Below are 22006 nucleotides of genomic sequence, written 5' to 3'. Positions count from 1 at the left end.
AATGATCTGGCAACTCGCGTTCTCACTCGCGTTGACGGGGTGCTGTTTTCTCACTCATCGAAGGAAATTTTGATTAGAGTGAGAAAGTAAGGAACAGTCAGCGCGGGAACCGTGTGCGGTACTATAGGTGCGGCAGAAAGAATGTAGTCGACTCCTTCATTCTCACGGTGTTCTTACGCATGATCCAACGTTACGTCACACTAGATTATGCATAAGAACGTCGTGATAATGAAAGAGCAAAGTTTGTATGTTTGGGAGCCTCTCGCATTCAACTCGCATTCGTCCTCGAGTTCGTGTGGAAGCCATTCAGAGCGGAGGTGGCCAGGAGCGTGGCATTCGAAGTGGAACCGTTCCGACTCCACTGGTCGTTGGATTGGGGGAAGCCTGTGAAATCGCTAGCCGTGAAATGGAGTACGATCACAAATGGATGGAGTTCCTCTCGAAACGCCTGATGGACCAAATCTTCGCATCGCTACCGAAAGTCATCCGCAATGGCGATCCAGTTCATTCTTATCCCGGATGTATCAATCTGTCGTTTGCATACGTTGAGGGTGAATCGCTGTTGATGGCGCTGAAAGACGTTGCCCTCTCGAGTGGGTCGGCTTGCACTTCGGCTTCGCTGGAACCGTCGTATGTGCTGCGTGCGATTGGTGCCGACGAAGATCTGGCTCACAGCTCGATTCGCTTTGGCATCGGACGGTTTACCACCATCGAGGAAATCGACTACATAGCTGAAAAGTGCATCAAGCACGTGACTCGACTCCGAGAGATGTCCCCGCTGTGGGAGATGGTCCAGGAAGGTATCGACATCAAGTCGATCCAGTGGTCGCAGCATTAGAGCGGACGGGTCGGGGCATATTTTAAAGAGAGATTTGATTTTGTATGTTCTGCTGTGTATGGTTGAATTCAGTGAGGGTTTTTTTTTTAATTGTTAATCATTGTGTTATTAACACATCCACTTTTGGTAGTAAGTAGGTATTGAGACGAGAGAAAAATAATGTATAGCTTTGCTACATATGCTATTAGAGACAGCAATAAATCTTAGACAGTGAAATCATTGTGAGTATTTCATCATTCACTTGGCGAAAAAACTTCCTATCAGCGATTGTTTGAAATAGTATAAACTTTGTTAGTTCCCGTCAAGGACGGCGTTGTTACGACTACGCTAAATTCGCAAATCTGAGGTATTCGTGGACTGCCATATCAGATTTGCTTTGGCGCGGATTAGTTCCACTTAGGGTTAATTCAACTAAGTTTCGATTCTAATTATTTGAAGACTCCAGGAAAATCTACGTTTAGAAAGACCTTCTATTATTTAATAAAGAAGTAAAGCAGTAAAGTTATTAATAGTTGGTTGGGCAAGCTAAAATATCATTTAAAAAAATGTGTTCAATGTCGATAAGCTTTCCGCAAAATCCGCACTTCAAAAGCTATAAAACCGCACAAAATTTGCGACACTTGTAACAGCCCTGCAGTTGGCTTCGGCGTGCCAGAGAATACCTAATCCACCTAACCGGACCTGAAGAAACGGAAAGGAGCGCGACTGGGATTAGACGGGCTAGCCTTATGAAGCTCTCTACTGACATACAATATAGCATGGTTGCAGCAACCTTATATTTCACCTATTTGTCCCTAAAGATCACTAATTTACACCCGACACCCTAGGTAGGATAATGTCATCGCAAATAACAACAATTCCCGTTGAATACATAGTGCGAAAAATGCTCTTGAATTACCCCAAACCGTCTCATCACAACCTACGCCTCGGTCAGCGTGGCCCGACCGATCGTTTTCGGCATCTTTTTATTGGTGGAATCCTCGAGCTCCTTCGGTTTGTAGTAATGCGGTGCCGCCTCCAGCAGCCACTTGCTTTCGATTTCAATCACCGACCGCATGTACTCCTTCGTCGTAAACACCAGCTCGTGGTACAGCACCCAACGAGGCAGTTCTTCGAACAGTGCCGAATTCGGATGGATCATCACCGTCTGATTGTGCTTGGCCGTTTTGTAGTGACCCCCCCTTGGAGAGCCGAGCGACGTGATAAAAGTACCCGGCAGTAATAGCCTTCCGGATGTTGGTCGTTTCCGGCAGACTGGAAACCATTTCGATTTCGACTCGCTGCATTAACCCAACCAGCTGCTCCCGGACATCGCGAGCTCGTTTCATCGAACGGAACTGAATGAAATTTTCGTAACACCACTGAGTGCTGTAGTCCGATTCGGCCCATTGGTTGTAGACCTGCAGCAAACTCAAGTGGTCCCCGTGCATGTGGTTGAAGTTCTTCCGGGCCGTATCTGCGTGGATGATTTTATCTTTCGGTCGGTAGAAGATGGCTCCATTCACCGATAGCATTGCAGCGATGGCCACCACCTCCTCGGAACATTTGTACTTTTCACTAGCAAGCAGCATTTTTGCCATCATGGGATCGACCGGAAATTCCGCCATCCGTCGTCCAAGTTTGGTCAGTTCACCGTGGTGATTCAATGCCCCTAGGGCGTAAAGTTGCTCCAATGCCAAAACCAACGTTTCATGTGGTGGAGGATCGAGGAAATCGAAATGAAGCAAATCGTTGATTCCAAGAGCTTTGAGCATTAGCACGGCATTGCCCAGGTTTATGCGCTGAATTTCCGGGAGGGTGTTGTCTTCCAGCTCGTGTTTGTATGCCCAGGCTGTGTACAGACGAAAGCACTTGCCAGGGGCAACGCGCCCTGCTCGACCTGCACGTTGATTGGCAGACGCTTTCGAAATGGGCACGACCATCAGGGTCTCCATCCCGGTTCTGGAGTTAAAATTATTTTGCTTTGCAAAGCCCGGATCGATCACGTACATTATGTTATCGATGGTTAGTGATGTCTCGGCGATGTTGGTGGCCAGTACGACTTTCCGGGCGTTCGGTGGAGTTGGATCGAAAATTTTCGCCTGCATGTCCGACGGCAGATTGGCATAAATGGGAAGGATGAGTAGTTCCTTGAGTTTGGAACCCAACCGCTTGACGCGATCCTGGAGCATCTCCTGGCAGGCTTCGATTTCCTCTTGTCCTGGAACGAAAAAAAAATGTAATTTTTTAACATCGCATAGAAATAGACCCACTTACCAGTTAAAAATACAAGAATGTCTCCAAGAGGCTGAGTGGCATGAATCTGTAGAACCGACACCACACATGCATCGATATAATCTGCTTCCGGTGCTTTGGTGTAGAAGACATCAACCTAGAAGAGAAAAAGTTAGATTTTACAGCAAAACACAAAGCAAGTCAAATCTAACTACGTACCGGAAAACGACGACCAGGAATACGGAATATGTTCGCATCATCGAAGAAATCCGAAAACTTTTCCGCATCCAACGTGGCACTGGAAATCAGTAGTTTCAAATCCAACCGAAACCGCGCAATGTCCTTCACCAATCCAAACAGAATGTCCGTGTGCAACGTACGCTCGTGAGCTTCATCGATAATCATCACACTATACGAAGCTAGGTCCGGTTCCGAAAGAAACTCCCTGTGCAACGTACCATCTGTCATGTATTTAATGACAGTCCGCTCGGATGTGCAATCCTCGAAACGAATACTATAACCAACTTCGTTGCCCAACTTGACGCCCATTTCCTGTGCAACACGTGCCGCCACGGACATCGCTGCCACGCGACGAGGCTGAGTACATCCAATCTTCTTGCCGTCGTTTGTAAACCCAGCTTCATAGAGATACTGTGGAATCTGTGTCGTTTTTCCCGAACCCGTTTCTCCTTCGATAATAAGAATCTGGTGTTCTTTTATAGCGGCTATGAGATCCTCCTTGAATGGAAAAACTGGAATTGATTTCTTCGTTTCCTCAATGTCCATCTTCTTCCTTTCCGCCTCAGATACCGGTGCTTTCCGGTCCTTTTCTTTAGTTCCATCCAGTCGGAGTGCCTGGACGAAATCAATCTGATCATCCAACAGCAGTTCATTGGCGTTGACGAGAGCTCTGTAACTCTTTACTCCTATGGAGAAATCTCATATGTATCTGTCAGTCTATGTGTGAAACATGGCGGACTTTTTCTTATTCTCTCACTCCAACGCAAAACCCCATAAGGAACTGTCAAAATGTGTGTGAAGAAACGTCACTTCGGGACTGGTGTCAAGGCGAATACTCTTCAGCACCAGCACCACTTGCGAACCTCTTCGTTTTTGAAAGTAAATTTCACGCACAGTCTGACGTTTGCTTACGGATTTTACCATAGGAGTAAAGAGCTATAGATTCGCCGTCAAGGCCAATAGCATCAACTATATACTTTAAGCTAGTACATATGAGTAGATAGTGTTGCCGTGAGGTACACTCGAAAATTTCAAACGTAAGTGCGTCAAATCAAATTTTGAGCCGCTCCGTCTGTCACTTCGTTTGTGCTGCTACTATGCTAGAGGCACAGTCAAACACACATAACACATTGAATATTTCTCACTGTAAACGTAAACGTCAAACGCAAGGGAATTAACTATGCGCGCCACAGGTGGCGGTACTACCAACTACGATACTTTTAAATTTACTGTTAAAAGCTTATTCGATGAACAACTTGCGAGGGTTATGTCTGTTTGTCTGTGTTCTGTGTTCCCTGTCATGTTTAATCGTATTCCCAAGTGCAACAACAGAAGCACACCACACCAGGAACCACGATTCAAAGCTCACAGCCATGCTCAAAACATTCACCTTATTCGAAAATTCAAAATATGATAATCTTTATTACACCTATTATGTACCTATAACAATAACAGTATGTCATGCAATTGATTACATAGTTACTAGCTTCACCTACGAATGAATTGCGGCAAAACCTGCCAATATCACACCTGATATCAGTGCCTTTAAATAAACGTGCTACGACGTGACAAAGAAATAAAAGCAGAATATATGATACTTCTTTTTCACTACAGATCACTCATAAAAAAGTAGAAGGGTCTGTGCCTAGGGGCACGAACGGAAGCTTGACGTAGGACCGCTAGTGGACGGAATAAATGTGAAAAGCATTAAGTTCTTTTAATTGATCAAATCAGGCATAACATTTGATAATGGCACAAAAGCATTTGTAAACAAACATTCTAAGGCCCTTTACACGCGAACTAAAGTACGCCCACGCAAACCAATACCACTAACGGAAAGGTGATAGTTGCCCCTATACGATGATGTTGGTGGTTTGCGTGAGCGTACTTTGGTTCGCGTGTAAAGGGACTTAGAAGGTTTGTTTACAAATGCTTTTGTGCCGTTATCAAATGTTATGCCTGATCTCAACTCTTTCCGTTTTTGAATTGTAGGCAATCCAAATTTGTAGTTATCTTTATCAAAAAGAAAGTTGATTACGAAAATCAATCAAAATCACTTGCACCCCTGCTTCCAAGTTTGTGTGGTCGTTTGGGGGCTTGTGGTTCTGAATATGGACAAACAAGCATAGATAAATTCTATTCCAACTCTTTACTGATGTAAGCTTGATGGCCCTGAAAAGGGCCGTTTTATTGAAGGAACATCCATGGCCACTTACGCTTGGCGTGTTTAGTGTAGGTGACAGCATCACGGACCTCATTTTCCACGAACACCTTCAGCACACCTCGTAGATCAGACCGGAGATACGTCAGACACTGCCACGGCGAGCCAGACGACGGATGGTGGTTATCTCGAAGAATTTGCGATGACGATTGGCACCTCCTTTGCCACGACCTACTGCTGCTATTGTTGACCACGCCGTCCGAAGCGAAAATGAGCTGATACCAGACAGCAGCTTTAAGTTTAAGTTTAAATGATCTTTATTTTAGTTTAACTTGGACGATTACCATATAAATTTTTACTAAGTGATTTAATTGCTTTCTTCATCTTTAGGTATGGGCAAAATTCAAAATTTGTTTTACAGAATTAGTCCTAGACTTAGTACACGGTCGACCACCTTGGTGGGATTGGTTTGTTTTGTTTTTAGAATTTGAAGAGAAACTACTTAATACTACTATTTACAGCTTAAAACTAACCTACTCTACTATATACACTTAACCTACTATGTACAAATTGCTTATTAAAGCATGTTCAGAAAGATTGCATTTTTGAATAAATTTAGTTGTCATATCATCAATTTTGGAATCTACTTTGGGAATTTCTGCCTCTTGATGGAGGTCTGCTATTCTTGTGTCGAATGGACGATCTAGGATCATCCTCAACACTCTATTCTGTGCAACCTGGATTTTGTTCCTGTGGGTCTGAGCGCACGATTCCCACACCGGGGCGGCATAGAAGATCGCGGGGGCTATGATCTGTTTGTAAACAGCCAGTTTGTTTTGCCTTGAGAGGCGGGATCTGCGGCAAATGAGCGGATACAAACACCTAACCAAGGCGGAGCACTTAACTAGGGTTTTCTCTATGTGCGAGCGGAACAGGAGCTTCTCATCGAACAACATCCCGAGATAAGTAACATCAGTGGACCACTCGACCCTTGTACCATCCATTATTACGGTACAGGAGGGAGACGGTTTAAGTTTTAATGATTGTCTGTGAAGGAACATGATCGCTTGGGTTTTCGAGGCGTTGATTTTGATTTTCCACGAGGTGGCATAATCAGTAAAGGTGTCAAGGCATCGTTGCAGCTTGTTCGTAATTTCACGAGGCATCCTACCCTTGACGGCTATCGCGGTGTCATCTGCGAACAGAAAGAACACGCAACCGTCTCCTAGAGGAGGGATGTCCGACGTGTAGATGCTGTAAAGCAGTGGTCCCAGCAGACTCCCTTGCGGAACACCTGCTGGGATCGGAAATTGTCCCGAAAGGGAACTATTCAACGACACCCTGAACGACCTTTGCTGGAGATAGTTACGGGTGATTTTCACAAGGTATGGTGGAAAGTTGGAGTTACAAAGCTTGTATATAAGTCCGTCGTGCCAGACATTGTCAAACGCCTTTTCGACGTCTAACAAGGCCATGGCTGTGGACTTGGATACAGCTTTGTTACTTCGGATGTTATTCATCACCCGCACTAGCTGATGATTGGTGGAATGCCCCTTGCGGAACCCGAACTGTTCCGGAAGAAGAATGTCATGTTCCTCCTCAAACTTGTTTAGTCGGCTGAGGATCAATTTTTCGAACAGCTTGCTCAGCGCTGAGAGCAGGCTAATCGGTCTGTAGCTTGACGGTAGTGAAGGGTCTTTCCCAGGTTTGCGGATCGGGATGATTTTTACCACCTTCCAGATGCTTGGAAAGTAGTGCAGCTCCAGGCACCTGTTGAGGATGGCAGCCAGCAGCGAGTGCACCCTCGCGCTGAGATTTTTCAACTCTAGGTTGAATATTCCGTCAAACCCGGGAGCCTTCATGTTCGTACTGTGTTTCAGCGCTGAGCAAATTTGTTCCTCTGTAATCCGTTCTTCTGGAGGGACGGCACAAGGGGAGGCATCTAACGTCTGGACGCACTGCACAACCTGGTTCTCGAGTGGACTTGGGATTGTAGAGCCAAGCAAATGCGACTGGGCAATGTGCTCCCCAATTGCATTGGCCTTCTCTTCGTTGGTGATAAGCCGTTCGTCATTGACTCTAAGTGGTGGAATGGGCTTGGGGTGAGACTTCAGCACCTTGGCAACCTTCCAGAATGGTCTGGAACGGTCGTCCAGGTTCTGAACGAGCCGCCCGAAACTCTCGTTCCGGATTGAGACCATTCTGGAAGCGATCTGCCGATTCAGATCGACCATTTCGTATTTACGCTGCAGATCCCCAGTCCGCTGAAACTGGCGTCTACGAACATTTCTGAGCCGAATCAAGAGTTTGGTGTGGGAATCAATTGCTTGAAACTTACCCCTCACAGGAACTCGTCGAACGCACTCTTCGTCAGCCACGGATATGGCTTGATGGAGACCCTCCAGGGCCCGGTCGATGTCATCCACTGTGTCGAGCGGTGAGTTGTCGTCGATGTGGCGGTCGACCACGCGTCGAAACTGGACCCAGTTGACTCGATGGTAGTCCTTCCGCTGGCACGGTGCAGGGGCCACGTTGTAGCCCAGCTCGGTCAGCACCGGTTGGTGGTCCGAACTCAGGTCGTTGACGGCAACCGGCTTGGCTAATCTGGTGTTTGCCAAGAACAGGTCCAGCGTCGATGGGTTGCCCGTCGGTGATGTGAAGGTTGGTTCGTCCGGAAACCAGACGGAATAGAGACCATGCTGGGAATGGTCGAATAGCAGGCGGCCGTTCTGGTTCTGCTGGTAGTTCCGCCAGGCCTCGTGCCGGGCGTTCAGGTCCCCTCCGATTACAAAGCGGGCATTGGTGTGGGTTATGATGGCAAGGTCGTTCTTGAACTGCTGTGCTGTACCATTGCTAACGGTACATTGCCGGGGGCAGTAGACAACGATGAACCGGACGTTTCCGGTCGATGTTTCCACCTCAACGCCGACGGCCTCGATGATGGAAGTGCGGTAGTGGGGTAGGGTGCAGTACTTGATGCCTTTCTTGATGATGACCGCGACACCGCCCCCCCTGGAGCTGGTGCGATCAAGCCGGACAATGCTGTGGTCGGGCAGCCAGAAGCTGTCACCGGTCTTGAGGTGGGTCTCGGTGAGAAGGCCCACGTCGATGTCGTGCTTGCGGAGGAAGTCTGCAAGCTCAATGTTTTTCGCCCCTACGGAGCGAGCGTTCCAGTTGGCGATCTTTATGGGTTCACGGTCCATAATTAGCGACGAAGGAGATGATAGCTTGGAGCTGTTGTGTTCTTGTTGCGCAGGTGCGCTTGATGATGATGGCCTGGGCCAACAGTGTGACGATCTCATCCGTTGACAGCGGAGAATCGTCTGTAGCTTCACCGGTTGTACCGGCCAATCCCGGAGCAGGGGGATCCGTCGATGGCCCGGAGGCTTGACCGGGTACTGCAGCGGCAGCCAACTGTTGGTTGAGCGGGAGCGGCGGCAACACTGGAATTGGCCGTGATTGGACCGGTGATAACGGAGGAAAGTTCTGCGCGTTGTTTTCTGGAACCTTCTTGCGACCGGGCTGGCTGTTGGACGAGGCCTTCTTCCGGATCTCGGCGTATTCGGCCCGCTTCGGACAGGCCTTACTCGTGGCCTTGTGGGCGGCACCGCAGTTGGCGCATGTGGGAGCGGCTTCCTCGATGCTGTCGCAGTTGTCGATCTTGTGGTTTTTGCCGCATTTGATGCAGCGGCTGGCCATGCGGCAATTCCTGGTGCCGTGCCCGAACAATAGGCAGTTCGAGCACTGAGTGACGCCACGGTGGGTGGGTTTATACCGCTCCCACTTCACTACGATGTGGAACAGTGTGCGTGTCGTCTGGAGATCCTTCACGGTTGTGGAGTTCTTCTCCAGATGGACCAGGTAGAGCTGGTCACGATACTTGATGGCCTTGCTGCGGGTCATCTTGTGGACTTCGACCGGCTTGAGGCCGTTCGCCTTAATCTCGTCCATTAAGGTGGTGGTGTCCATGTCGTGGAGCCCGCGCAGCACCACTTTCAGCGGCTTGGTGGCCTCGATGTCGTGGGAGAAGTACTCCAGCTTCATTCTGTCCAAGAGGGCCTGAACTGCGTTGAAGTGTTTTTCGGCCGGGACCATCAGTTTATAGCCTTCCGTGCACCGTTGAATGGTGCAGCGAAGGCCCTGCTTAATGTAGAAATCCAGCTGCTCCCATAGCCCGGGAGGGAAGCCCTTCACATAGAAGGGTGGCAACTTAACTTTTTTCGGCACCGTCTCAGGGTCCGACTGCGGCTGCGCTCCGTTCTGCAGGGCGGAGAACGGATTGTTGCTCAGCAGCTTTTTTGCTGCTGATACGGTGGCGCTGCTGTCTTCAGGTCTGGGTCGTTTAGTTCCGGGAGGCCCCGGCTGCGGGTCCGCAACGCCTGTCGGGATGGGCAATGGGGTTTTCTTCTGCTTCTTCTGGGCTGGCTCGGTGGTCGCGCCGTCTCCTGGGAGAGTCTGTTTTCCCGGTAAACCGGCACTCGCGTTACCGCGCGATTTCTTACCCATGGCTGGGTCAGCGAGAGCGTCACTACACAACGCGGAGCTAATTCGACTTGCGAACGAACGAACGAAACTAGAGAGAATTCAAATCGACTGAACTGCTCACCAGACAGCAGCGCTGCTTTAGTGCTTTATATCTTTTTAGGTTAAAGCAGAATGATGTGCAACCAAGTGTTATAAAAGCTACAAAGACTCCTCCCATTATGAGTAGTTTGCTATCAAGTAGCGACACTGGATATTTTCTTTTTGCGTACACGGTGAATATAAACGCCCCAAACTTGAGTTTAGTTCACCCATAATCGCCAAAAGTGTAGGAACTCAGCGATGAGTAAATTTGTCTCATGATTTCCTGTGGAAAATCTAAAAAATCTGCCAGAAAATAAGGAAATTGACGAAAATTTTATTCAGTCTCGGAGTAGTACCAATAGACTGAGTGAATCCAATCTTTACTTTTCTCAAATTCGGGAATTATTCCCTGGAAAATCCTGGAAAAACCTGGGAAAACATGAGGAATATTTACTCATCGCTGAGTTCCTGCACTTATTTCTGAGATAACTAAACTCAAATTTGGGTCGTTCTCATTCGCCGTGATAAATATCGGCGCCGGTGGTTAGCGTGATTACCTCTCACCCCAGCAGGCCTGGGTCCAATCTCACTCGGTGCCACCGGCATGTTCTAAGGCATAACATCTCTGGGAGCTGCCTCCCTGGCGTCGGTAGCATTGGAGCTCAGTACGGAAAACAAATCTCGCGTCACTTTTCAATAGGTCCTATCTACATTGATCGATTCTCTTCATCGACACTCTCTTTCGTAAATAACTTGGCTTCCCTAATAAAAAATAACCATAAACGAACGATAACCCAAATCATTGAACTATTCCACAAATGGTTTGGATGATACCCAGAACACGTCGTTAAGCAAATTAACCATACAATTTTTATTAGGGTTCACAAATCTGGATCAACAATAGAAAAGAGCCCATCAGCATTTGTAAACAAACCGTTCCAAAGCCCTTTACTCACAAAGCGAAGGCCACCCACACAAACCAACACCATCATCGGATAGGGGAAACTTCTACCTACAAGATGTTGGTGTTGGTTTGTGTGAGCGGCCTTCGATTTGTGAGGCTTTGGAACGGTTTGTTTACAAATGCTGATGGGCCCTATTCTATTGTTGATCCAGAAATGTTTCCTGCCGTCTTCGTCGAATTAGATGCTAGATTGTTGTTTCTTCCATCGAAAATATCCCACCGTGGCGATTCAAAATTGATCAAGGTTGATCAAAACAATTTGTATCCCTGCTTCCAGTTTGATTACATGAGCATTTTGTGTGGTCGGTGGTTCTGAATATGGACAAACAGGCAGATGAATTCTATTCCTACTCTTTACTGTAATAAGCTTGGTGGCCCTGAAAAGAGCCGTTTTGTTTCCAATGTTGGTGATGATTTAACCTCTGAAACCAAACAGAGTGCGTCTCTGTCACTTCAAAAACGTAGATGACATCCATGGCCGCTTACGCTTGGCGTGTTTAGTGTAGGTGACAGCATCACAGATCTCATTTTTCAGGAACACCTTCAGCACACCTCGTAAATCAAACCGGAGATACGACAGACACCGCCACGGCGAGCCAGACGACGGATGGTGGTTATCTCGAAGAATTTGCGTTTGGTTCTGAACATGGCGATGAGTGTGTAAAATATTACGCAATTCCATCCTCCCTATTCGCACGCGCCCGAGGATCGGAGGCGAATGCCACTTGGACTTGTTTCGTCTACTTACTACTCTCTGACGACTGTGCTGGGGAAGCAGCATATGCATGTAGGTAATTGGTGGATTTGTTAGTTAATTCGACGTTTTTGGACAATGCTGAACATTTACCAGTTTTTCAATAGTTTCCTGTTGAAAATCAACATTCGGAAGCATTGTTATCAATGCGTAGCCATGTTTCTGATCGATTGGTGACAAAATTTTTGAAATTTTACCAGGGAAAGCTGAGTTATTAACGTTCAAAATCTTTCTTAATTTGTTACATGTTCCATTTTCGGTTTTCACAAAGTGTACCCCCATATAGAAATCAAAGACGTAGTCCTACGTCAAAAATGCATTGAGTTTTTCATATTGAAATCAGTTACAATGAAGCTTGCATATTTTGTTATATCAGCGAAAAATATTGCGATCCAAACAGCAGAACTGTAACTTGACCTCTGGACGATCGAATTCCAAAATGGAACAGATATGCGGTTACTTTGCTTAACATTGCTGACTTGACAAGCAAATCGATTAACGTACCCCATTCTAGTCAAAATTCTAGTACACAATATTTGTTTTGATTCGCTATGAAAGTTTGAAAGATAAAATGAGGGGTTAGTGGATTTTCCTATGTTTTGAGGGGTGAATCGATCAGCTTGGGACCGAAGATAGTACCAGAGCTGAGCCAAAAAGTTGAGCTCGTTTCTTCGGGACCTACTAGTCTTAGAGTTACCTCTATCATTATAGGCAGTGCAGGCATACAGCATGGGATTGAGCCCTTCCACCTTCGGCAAGGAGTCAAAAGTGACCAACGGGAGGGTACCGTGGATCGCAAATGGCACGTTCGGATAAATAACTCTTCGGCTCAGTATCACTCATACGTTCCAGAACATTTAACAATCTTTCATTACAGAAAAATATAAACATTTGATCACCCACAGGCCCACTGTTCAAAAAAGAATATGACAAACTTACCTCCGGCGGAACTGAATAACTCAATTATGTGTCTTTGAATCATTATTGATAAACCGAAAACTTTAACTCCTACGCTTTGTTCCCCTTCAGTCGCCATCGTTCCCATTCTGGCCGGCCAAATCGGAAAAGAAATCCGCTGCGTTGGTCTGCTTCGATGACGGTAGATTGTGTTTCACCGCTTTCTTGTCTGGTTTACTGTTGTACTTGATGTCATCGAAGTCTTCAAAATATTTGATGTTCCAGAAGCGGATATCGTTGTCATGCGAGCTGGAAGCAATCAGCTCTCCGGTACTGTTGATGTCGATCGTCTCCACTGCTAACGAATGCTGACCGACAACGCCGAGAACCCGACCCGGGACCAGGTGCATCGCGCGGAGAATACCGTCTTCACCACCGGTCACCGCTATCCGTTCCGTAATGGGTACCATCTTGTTGACGCCTGCTTTTGGACCTGTTTGCAACAATTTGAACAAGTAAGACAATGTTTTCCAACGATATTCAAGAGCCACAGTCTTACCAATAAAAGCATCGCAATGGTAAGCGAATTGCCCCCAGTTGAAGGTGTAGAAGTTGCCCTTCGACGAACCCACAACGAGTTTACTGTCTTTTCGGAAGATACCCATGCAGGTCAACTCTTCCTCGTACGGCTCTGATTGAACGTACATTTTCCTGTGGAATATAGAACAATGTTCATCTCGAATCCGCACCAATTTCAAACAATAATTTACTCACCTCTGTGGTAGGTTGATCGTCGTTAAATAACCGTCCCCGCTCGTCATCAGCAGATATTTTTTCTGCTCATTCGTAATAATACAGGAAATGAAATCTTCCACTTCCTTCAGCTTGAAAATCTGTTCCTTCTGCCTGAGATCCCACAGCTTCAGCACTCCGCCGTCGTCACCCGTGGCAAACGTATGCTCGCTAATCATACTCATCGTATAGACTGGCTCCTCATGGGCATCGTCCCAGAATCGTTTCAACTTTCCTGTTTCGACATCCGTCACCATAATTGTCCGATCCCTCGCAGTCGAAATGATCAAATCCCCTTCCGTGTTGAACTCTACATCCCGAATAGATTTGGAATGTGCTTCGTGAGTGTTCACAATGGTGCACTCATCGTTCGTGAACTTATAAAGGATTACATCTCCGGTAGTTGTCCCCACGGCAAGAATATCCTGATCCGGATGAAAGCACAGATCCGTTACAAAATCTTCGGTCTTTATGTCCGGAGGTTTCGATCTCGGTTTCTTGATCTCCGTAATGATTGCCTTGATTACTTCATCCTCCTCCATCTCCTCGTCGTAATCGTCAATCGCCCTCTTTGGGGTCGAGTTTTTCGTACTGCTGTCCTCTCCATCTTCGCCGTTCGCAGTTCCTTCTTCCTTGTCAGAATCTGAATCATCCGAATCATCTTCATCACTCGACGAAGTTCCAATTACAATTTCTTCATTCGGATTGTAGTCCGATCCCTCCTCTTCTTCCGCCTCATCGTCCTCAACATCGTCCATCACGCGAAACTCCTCTAAAATGTACGGCTCCAGTATAAATTCCGGTTCCGTCCCGGAATCAAACTCATCATCGTCGGAATCATCTCCCATCGAGTGACCGAATTTCGGCGAATTGAAATTCCTCCTAACAAGCAAAAAGAAAAAGTCATTACCCTGGAAATTTCCCCACAAATCATCACAAAGATCATCCAACAGCGTGCGAGGTTAGGGCTCATGGGTCTTTTCGCACCCGCCGCCAATAGCATTGATTATTACAACGCATTACTTACATTTTGTCGTGAATTTTGAGGCCGTTCTGCGTGTTCGCTGGCAATTGAGCTGAAAACTTCACGTAATAGAAGCCCTTGCAACGGTTTAGAGCCGATTTTTCACCAAGCACAAAATTCACAACGTGTGAAAAAGGCTGACGAATTTGTTTTTGTTCTCGCGGCGACACTGCACGGAGGAACGACAAGCAATACAAAAACAAAAACGAAACACGACTAAAAGGCAATGGAGTATACGGTTCACATGAATTGATTCAATACACTCTTGATCTGGTGGTCGACAACTAAATGACTTGACAACGGATAGAAGAAAATCAACGTCGTCTTGGTTTCGGGTTGTTCTGCTTGCAGTTTAAGAAAATTGAACGCTGAATTGAACCGTCTAAATAGGGCTCAAACGATCGAACCGAACGGGGGTGTAGTTATGCCAATGTTCTGGATAACATGGTGCGGCAGTACAAATTTGTTGTCTATTTCGTTCGTCCGTTGTACTAGGGTAACTACAAGTTACGTCACACTCATCAATACGTTAAAACTGCGAGTGACTTAAAGAGACGACAAGATACACACTGCCAATCATGTCGTTCATTACATTGAAGCTATGCTACGGCTCTGCGTCAACTGCAGGGGTGGAATTCAACATAAGAGAGAGAAATTTTATGCACACCGTCGTGAAGAAAGAGACTTCAACCGTCACGATTAAAATGTATTTTTTTTTAAATTTTTGATGCACAGAAAAGAATGTTGATATTTAGCATAACTTTTAATATATTTAGCTTTGAAAATCTTTTGAGTGTATTGACCACTTTGTCAAGCAGTTTTGGCGTGACTTTCTACCAGCGATTTCACAAAGGTGGACCAACTAATTTCTATTTTTTATTACCACTTCAATCGAGCAGGTAAAATGACGTTTACTACCACTCGAACTTTGAAATAAAACATCATTTTGAGATTTTTTTCTTCTAGAACCTCGAGAAAAGTAGCCAACATTTGTGCCTTTCATAAAAAAAATAGAAATTAGTTGGTGCAGTTTTGTGAAATCACTGGTAGAAAGCAGTCTTCAAGGTGTAGCATCGCGCTTGTGAGCAAATAGGTTTTCGTACTCACAAGAACATTCATTCTGTGCTCACGCATGCACCCAGCCAAATGAACATGAGCCCGAGCGTATGTTTAAAGTTCATGCACGCACTTCGTTTTCTTCAGCGCTCGAACCCCAAGCGCAGACGCTGGTTTCTTTTTCATCATTTTGTTTTCGAGTAAACGTGTGGTGTGTGAGGAACGCGAAATATGTTAGTGGTGATTTAGTTGCGTTACCTATTCAGATATCCTTTAAATTTGTCGAATCTCTTAACGGAATCTCTTTAGGAAGAGCTTTGAGTGGGTTGGTTTGTTTCCTTTAAATTCCGTTATAATTGCTTATCTTTTGACAGATACGCGTATTTCGTCTACTACTTGCAGACTTCATCAGTGCCAAGTACTCAACAACAGTGGTGTCGAGTACTTGGCACTGATGAAGTCCGCAAGTACACCCAACCGGGGGATGTAAGATTCGTTTACAATTATGTGGGATTCATCATCAGAGGATGTTAGTGGAGACCGCATGAACCGAGAATGCGATATACCTAGCTGCGGTCCAATGCAAGAAAATTGGAGACCGAAAAATGTAGAGTGTATTAGTGAGGTAAATTAGTTATGTCGAAAAAAAAAACAGGAAACAGATGGCCGACTGGACTCGAACTACGAACGTTGCGATTATCAGACCTGTGCTTTCTCCACTGCTCTCTCCATGCTTCTGAATATGGATAGCCTAAATGCAAACATGAAGCGCTCATTTTCTCGCATGCTCGACTTCGTATGCTTTTTCTGCTGGAGAGATTCAAGGCAAGTTTGTGCGTCGTTCTACAAGCTTACTGGTATAGTCGAAAGCGTAGATAGAACACGAAATAAAAAAGACAAAAAACCATTACATCGCCTGCATGGTCAATTTCTAACATTCGTTGCGATGTTCATGAACAGAGGATGATAGGAAATGGATCTAACATTCATTGTAATAGATTTTTGGTTTGCGTGTAGTAGACGAAATACGCGTATCTGTCAAAAGGTAAACAATTATAACGGAATTTAAAGGAAAAAAAAAAACGAACCCACTCAAAGCTCTTCATATTCAGATATCTTTTATCATAAGAAGTAATCGTTGGTAAGTAAGACTGTAAAGTTAAAAAATATATATTTCAGCAGAAGCATATTTAGTGTAGTGATTCGCGCACAACGTCGTATGGCAGCCATTTCCATCCAAAAATTCTCAAAGCAAATTGCAACTAAAAAAAAAGTTTTGTGTTGTATTGTTTGCACAATTTCTTGATGTGTTGTATTGTTTGCACAATTTCTTGATGGGGGTGATTTCTTTAAGAATGTTTATATAAGAAAGCTCTTTATAGGTTGTATTTGTATTTTGGTCAGACTTATTTGAAATTCACTATATATTTCTTGTGTGAATGGATATACTTATTTTAATGACATATACAACCATCGAGGTACGTAGGAACATCGATTTACGGAGGCAAACATATAACATTCTTATGCGATACCAGTTGGGACTCAGTGACTGCAGGGGCCTCAGATAGCCTAGTATTACCAACAGTATTACTCTAAATGTTTTCAGCACCTGCTTACTTGTTTCCATAGTTATATATAACCATAGAGGTAACTCTAAGACTAAAAGGTCCCGAAATAACGTGCTCAACTTTTTGGCTCTGCTCTGGTACTCTCTTCGGTTCCAAGCTAATTGATTCACCCCTCGAAACATAGGAAAATCCACTAACCCCTCATTTTCTCTGTCAAACTTTCATAGCGAATCAAAACAAACATTGCGTAGTACTAGAATTTCGATTAGAATGGGCTACGTTAATCGTTTGCTTGGGACCAATAGGCTAGTCAAGTAGTGAGCCAATTTAAAATCGTTAGTTTCCACCGGTTGATATAACTTTACACTATATGCATTATGTTTATTTTATGGAAAGAACAGCATGTGATTTTAAGTAGGGAAAATTCTCGAAATGTTAGTGGGACTGGCATCTAAACCTCAAAATTAATAACTATAAAAATGCATCTAGAACACTAGGTTGCTTGGAATGCGAAAAAGAAGAAGAATTGTATGCACTATCAATTATTGTATTGTCCGCATCAGCTAGGCAAGTCTCAGTAGAGCGGTGCTTCTCGGCAATCAAGCTGGAGCAACATTGGCTGCGAATGTCCTCACAAATGCTCAATGATTTGATGACTATTCGGTTCAGTCGTTATTTGTTATTTTGATTTTCAATTGATAGATTCGATTTGTTGTTTTATGGTTTATGTGGTTAAATAAATGGAAACTATAAAATGAGCATATTACCACAAACGAAAGCCAAGAAATTCATTAAAATAATGTGGTTCACTGTAATAGAATTTTCTTGGAAGCTTGTGCCATCATCCACCAGATGGGTTAGTTTTTTTGTTTTGATTTGAACAAAGTTGATTTTGTGTACAATGATTCTTTGACAGTGTGCAAAGAGTGTATCATTTTGTCATTTTTTTATGCATTTCAGTTTTGAGTAGAGTGAAAGAGATAGAACCAAAACATTCTAATACATTTGGTGAAAATGCTAGTACAATCCAGCAGTTGTGTTGCCATGTGGTACTATTTGGTACTATCCAGTAGTAGTGGTGTTGCCATGTGGTACACTGAAAAATTGAAATAGCAGGTTAGTCACCAAAGTTTTCGAGCCGCTCCGTCTGTCACTTCGTTTGTGATATTTAAAATTGAACTGCTTTATAAACATTGCGCAATGCTTGACTGACTTTAAGTCTTTTAAAGGCAATCTTTATTAATGGAATTACTGGCAACTGCGCGCAGTCAGAAAGATATTGGTGTTCCCGAATAGAAATTGTAATGTAGGAAACATCAGCAGACATCTCCAATACAATAATGTAGGAAACATCAGCAGACATCTCCAATACATTAAATTTTAACGTGTATTGCTGTACCCTTAATGTATTCAGACTTCAGTGTGACGTCCAAGTACATAAAAATACATTAGCCTCAAACGTTACATCAGAATCAAACGTCTTGACGATGTAAAATTTGACATCAGAATACATCCAATGACAACTGAACCTAACGTTACATTAGAATCAAACTTCATCACGATGTAATTTGTTGCACGCATAAAACATCAGAATACATCCAATGACAACAGAACCTAACGTTACATTAGAATCAAACTTCATCACGATGTAAATTGTTGTCCCTCGGTCCCTCGCCGCATGCAAAGTTTGCTTTGTGCTGAGTCAGCACTAAACGGCAAATGAGAACGACCCAAATTTGAGTTTAGTTCATTCATAAATCGCAAAAAGTGCAGGAACTCAGTTTTGAGTTAATTTTCCTCATGTTTTCCAGGTTTTTCCAGGAATTTTTTTCCGAATTTGAGACATTCTTGATCAGGATTTAATCCGAGGGTAATACCGATTGGAGCTTAGCCATAAGTGATTTAATGAATTCGCTGATTGCGACTCTCTGAAAATTAAATGCACAGGTTTTATACGTCAAACTCAACCTTTGCAACGTCCTCTTGTAACTTAAAAATACAAAATGTCATCATAACGTATAATGACTTCATAATTCCGAAAAAAAAAAACATGTTTCCGGGTGGAATAAGTTTCATCAAGCCTTATGATGGTACCCAAGATTGGCCACAAGCAGTGGCGTTTCCTTAACCTCAATCTACCTGTGCACCAGCTCTCAAAACATAAACAATTATCAAAATATAGCTTGCAATGGATGGATATCGAGTAAACTAGAAGATTAAGTGTATTTTTCAACCGATTCTAGGATGAATAAGGCATTAAATCTGGTTTTGTATAACAAAGTTGCGCCAACTAACTCGGTCCCTGGCTGCTTGTCTCCAATTTCTCGAGCGTCCCACACTTCCTACATCTTGCTCCACTTGGTCTAACCACCTAGCACGCTGTGCTTCTCTGCGTCTTGTACCGGCCGGATTTGAGGAAAAACACCATTTTTGCGGGATTGTTGTCCGGCATTCTTACAACGTGTCCCGCCCATTGTACCGTTCCACCTTTAGCGACTTTCTTGATATTGGGTTCGCCATAAAGTTACGCCAGTTCGTGGTTCATTCTTCTCCTCTATACACCATTTTCATATACCCTGCCAAAGATGGTCCTAAGTACGCATCGTTCGAAAACTCCCAGTGCTCCTCGAGCATTGTCCATTGTCATATTTTTCATGCACAATAATTTTGTTTATTATATATTTGCAGTTCGTCAATAAGGTAGAAGACTGGCAGCCCAAAACTTTCCGCATTTTTAGATCATCTGTAGAACAGACTGGAGGTGCAGCGATCACATTGTCATGATTGTCTGGTAGTTCACTCAAAAATGCTATAACAATCGCCAAGCTCGCTGTAATGTCACCAAGTGCCTCGTCACCCACGAATAGGCGTCTATGTCAGTGGTCTAACAACTCTTAGCGCGCTAATGGCATAGTTCCCCTTCCGCATAGAGAGTTGCCACAATGATATTAGGTTACCCTAATAAAAAATAACCATAAACGAACGATAACCCAAATCATTGAACTATTCCATAAATGGTTTGGATGATACCCAGAACACGTCGTTAAGCAAATTAACCATACAATTTTTATTAGGGTAGCTAAGGTCAGTTAACTGACTGGTGGGAAACGGGAGCTTAAGCAATGGCTATTCTGTATGCATTTAAGAGATAGTCTACCAGAATGGATGATTTTTTTTTGTACAATTTTATGTTTTCTGATGGTTTCGGTTGCAAAACATGAGAATTAACTTTTCCAATGCTTTCAATTGTACAAAGCATTAGAGCTAGAAACATGATCTTGTAAACACTACACACCTTAACTGGTAGTTTACTAAAAAAGATGCTGCTACAATCGTCAAGCTCGCTGTAATGTCACCAAGTGCCTCGTCACCTACAAATTGGCGCCTATGTCAGTGGTCTAATAACTTTTAGCGCGCTAATGGCATAGTTCCCCTGCCGCATAGAGAGTTGCCGCAATGATATTAGGTTAGCTAAGGTCAGTTAACTGACTGGTGGGAAACGGGAGCTTCAGCATTGACTGTTATGTACGCATTTTTAGTCTAGTCTAGTCTAGTCTACACATACACAGCCAGTACTTGAAAGAATCCTGGAAAATGATACATCTATCATTTTTCTTAACTGTTATGTACGCATTTTTATTATGTTATCTAACAACAATGGTGTGTAGTGTTTACACGATCATGTTTCTAATTATAATGTGTTGTAAATATAATTGAAAGCATTTGAAAAGTAAGATTCTAGTGTTTTGTATATCTAAAAACATTAGTAAACATCTACATTTGAAAACATTCCAACAACTTTAACTTTAAACGTTTTGTACATCTGAAAACATCAGAGAACATCAAACACGAAATACAATTGAAAACATCCGAACAACGTTTAGTTCTAACGTTGTGTACATCCGAAAACATCCAAAAAACGTTTGGTTCTAGCATCGGGAGACATCTACGTTAGAAAACATCAGAATACATTTACATATAAAAACATCCGGACAACGTTTAGTTCTAACATTTTTTACATCTGAAAACAACCGAAAAACGTTTGTTTCTAACATCAGGAAACATCTTTAGTTCTAACGTTTTTTACATCTGAAAACATCCAAAAACGTTTGTTTCTAACATCAGGAAACATCTACATTAGAAAACATCAGAAAACGTTTACATTTAAAAACATCCGAACAACGTTTAGTTCTAACGTTTTGTACATCCGAAAACATCCTTAAAACGTTTGGTTCTAATGTCAATAGATTGAAATTTTTGACGTCAGACCGACATTAGAATGGCAAAATTTTGTTCCAAAATTTCTGATGTATACACCATGTTACGTTGCTTAAATACAACTAAATCATAATGTTTTCTAATGTTTGACATCAGGCATACATTTGATTTCGATGCTGATGTAGACATCAGAATCAAACGTTGGGCTAATGTAAATTTCTATTCGGGTGACGATTGTCGCAAAACCGGACAAAATTTCTATTTAAATTACACACGTTAAACCCAAATTAACATCTAGTCACTCGCCAACACCAACCAACCAATCACGTAAAACCTCCGAGTGCAACCCTGATGTTCGAGCACAGGCGCAAGCACGAAACATCAAGCCTGAGTTCATTTACGCTGCGCTCATCCCCAGGTGTTGTTCATTTCTCTCCAGTTCGATGTGCGTGTGTTAACATGAGCCTGAGAGAGAACACGCGCTCTGAATGAACTTGTACTTCTGAAATTTGAACTCACGCTCAACGCCGTGCATGTTTACGTGAAGACTGGTAGAAAGTCACGCCAAAACTGCTTGACAAAGTGGTAAATTAAACACACATTTGAAAGGTACTATTTTTGTCAGTGTAGATTTGATTAAACCGCCGCTGATGAGAAATCACCATCGTCGATGCAGATCTCTATCAATCTTATTTTGACAGATCTGCGTGCTTC

General features: G+C 43.8%; 2 protein-coding genes and 1 pseudogene across 2 annotated transcripts; 1 reads left to right on the top strand and 2 right to left on the bottom strand.

Annotated features, from left to right (window-relative positions):
• The first annotated feature begins 232 nt into the window (after window positions 1-232).
• Window positions 233-920, top strand: LOC135700964 (cysteine desulfurase-like). The gene has a single exon (XM_065221638.1). It carries the CDS (start codon window positions 248-250, stop codon window positions 836-838), a length of 591 nt encoding a protein of 196 aa, XP_065077710.1. The 5' UTR covers window positions 233-247; the 3' UTR covers window positions 839-920.
• Window positions 921-954: 34 nt separating this feature from the next.
• LOC135701149 (probable pre-mRNA-splicing factor ATP-dependent RNA helicase mog-4) lies at window positions 955-12719 on the bottom strand (annotated as a pseudogene).
• Window positions 12623-14657, bottom strand: LOC135701487 (WD repeat-containing protein 55 homolog). Its single transcript, XM_065222296.1, has 4 exons — window positions 14454-14657; window positions 13409-14308; window positions 13194-13345; window positions 12623-13127 (listed from the first exon to the last, which is right to left on the bottom strand). Coding segments are annotated over exons 1-4 (1419 nt in total). The 5' UTR covers window positions 14456-14657; the 3' UTR covers window positions 12623-12762.
• Between the last annotated feature and the right edge of the window lie 7349 nt (window positions 14658-22006).

Source organism: Ochlerotatus camptorhynchus, unplaced genomic scaffold, assembly GCF_037179485.1.
Source record: "Ochlerotatus camptorhynchus isolate MF236.1 unplaced genomic scaffold, CSIRO-AGI_Acam_v1.1 ptg000014l, whole genome shotgun sequence".
NCBI classification, from domain to species: domain Eukaryota; kingdom Metazoa; phylum Arthropoda; class Insecta; order Diptera; family Culicidae; genus Ochlerotatus; species Ochlerotatus camptorhynchus.
The sequence above is the reverse complement of the archived record's forward strand: the minus strand, read 5'-3'. Positions and strand labels throughout refer to the sequence as shown.

Coding starts and splice junctions, on each gene's coding strand:
- LOC135700964 (XM_065221638.1), top strand. CDS start 248: ATGTTTGGGAGCCTCTCGCATTCAACTCGCATTCGTCCTCGAGTTCGT.
- LOC135701487 (XM_065222296.1), bottom strand. Junction 13,346..13,408: donor ACGATCAACCTACCACAGAG/GTGAGTAAATTA, acceptor TATATTCCACAG/GAAAATGTACGTTCAATCAG. Junction 13,128..13,193: donor CCATTGCGATGCTTTTATTG/GTAAGACTGTGG, acceptor TGTTGCAAACAG/GTCCAAAAGCAGGCGTCAAC.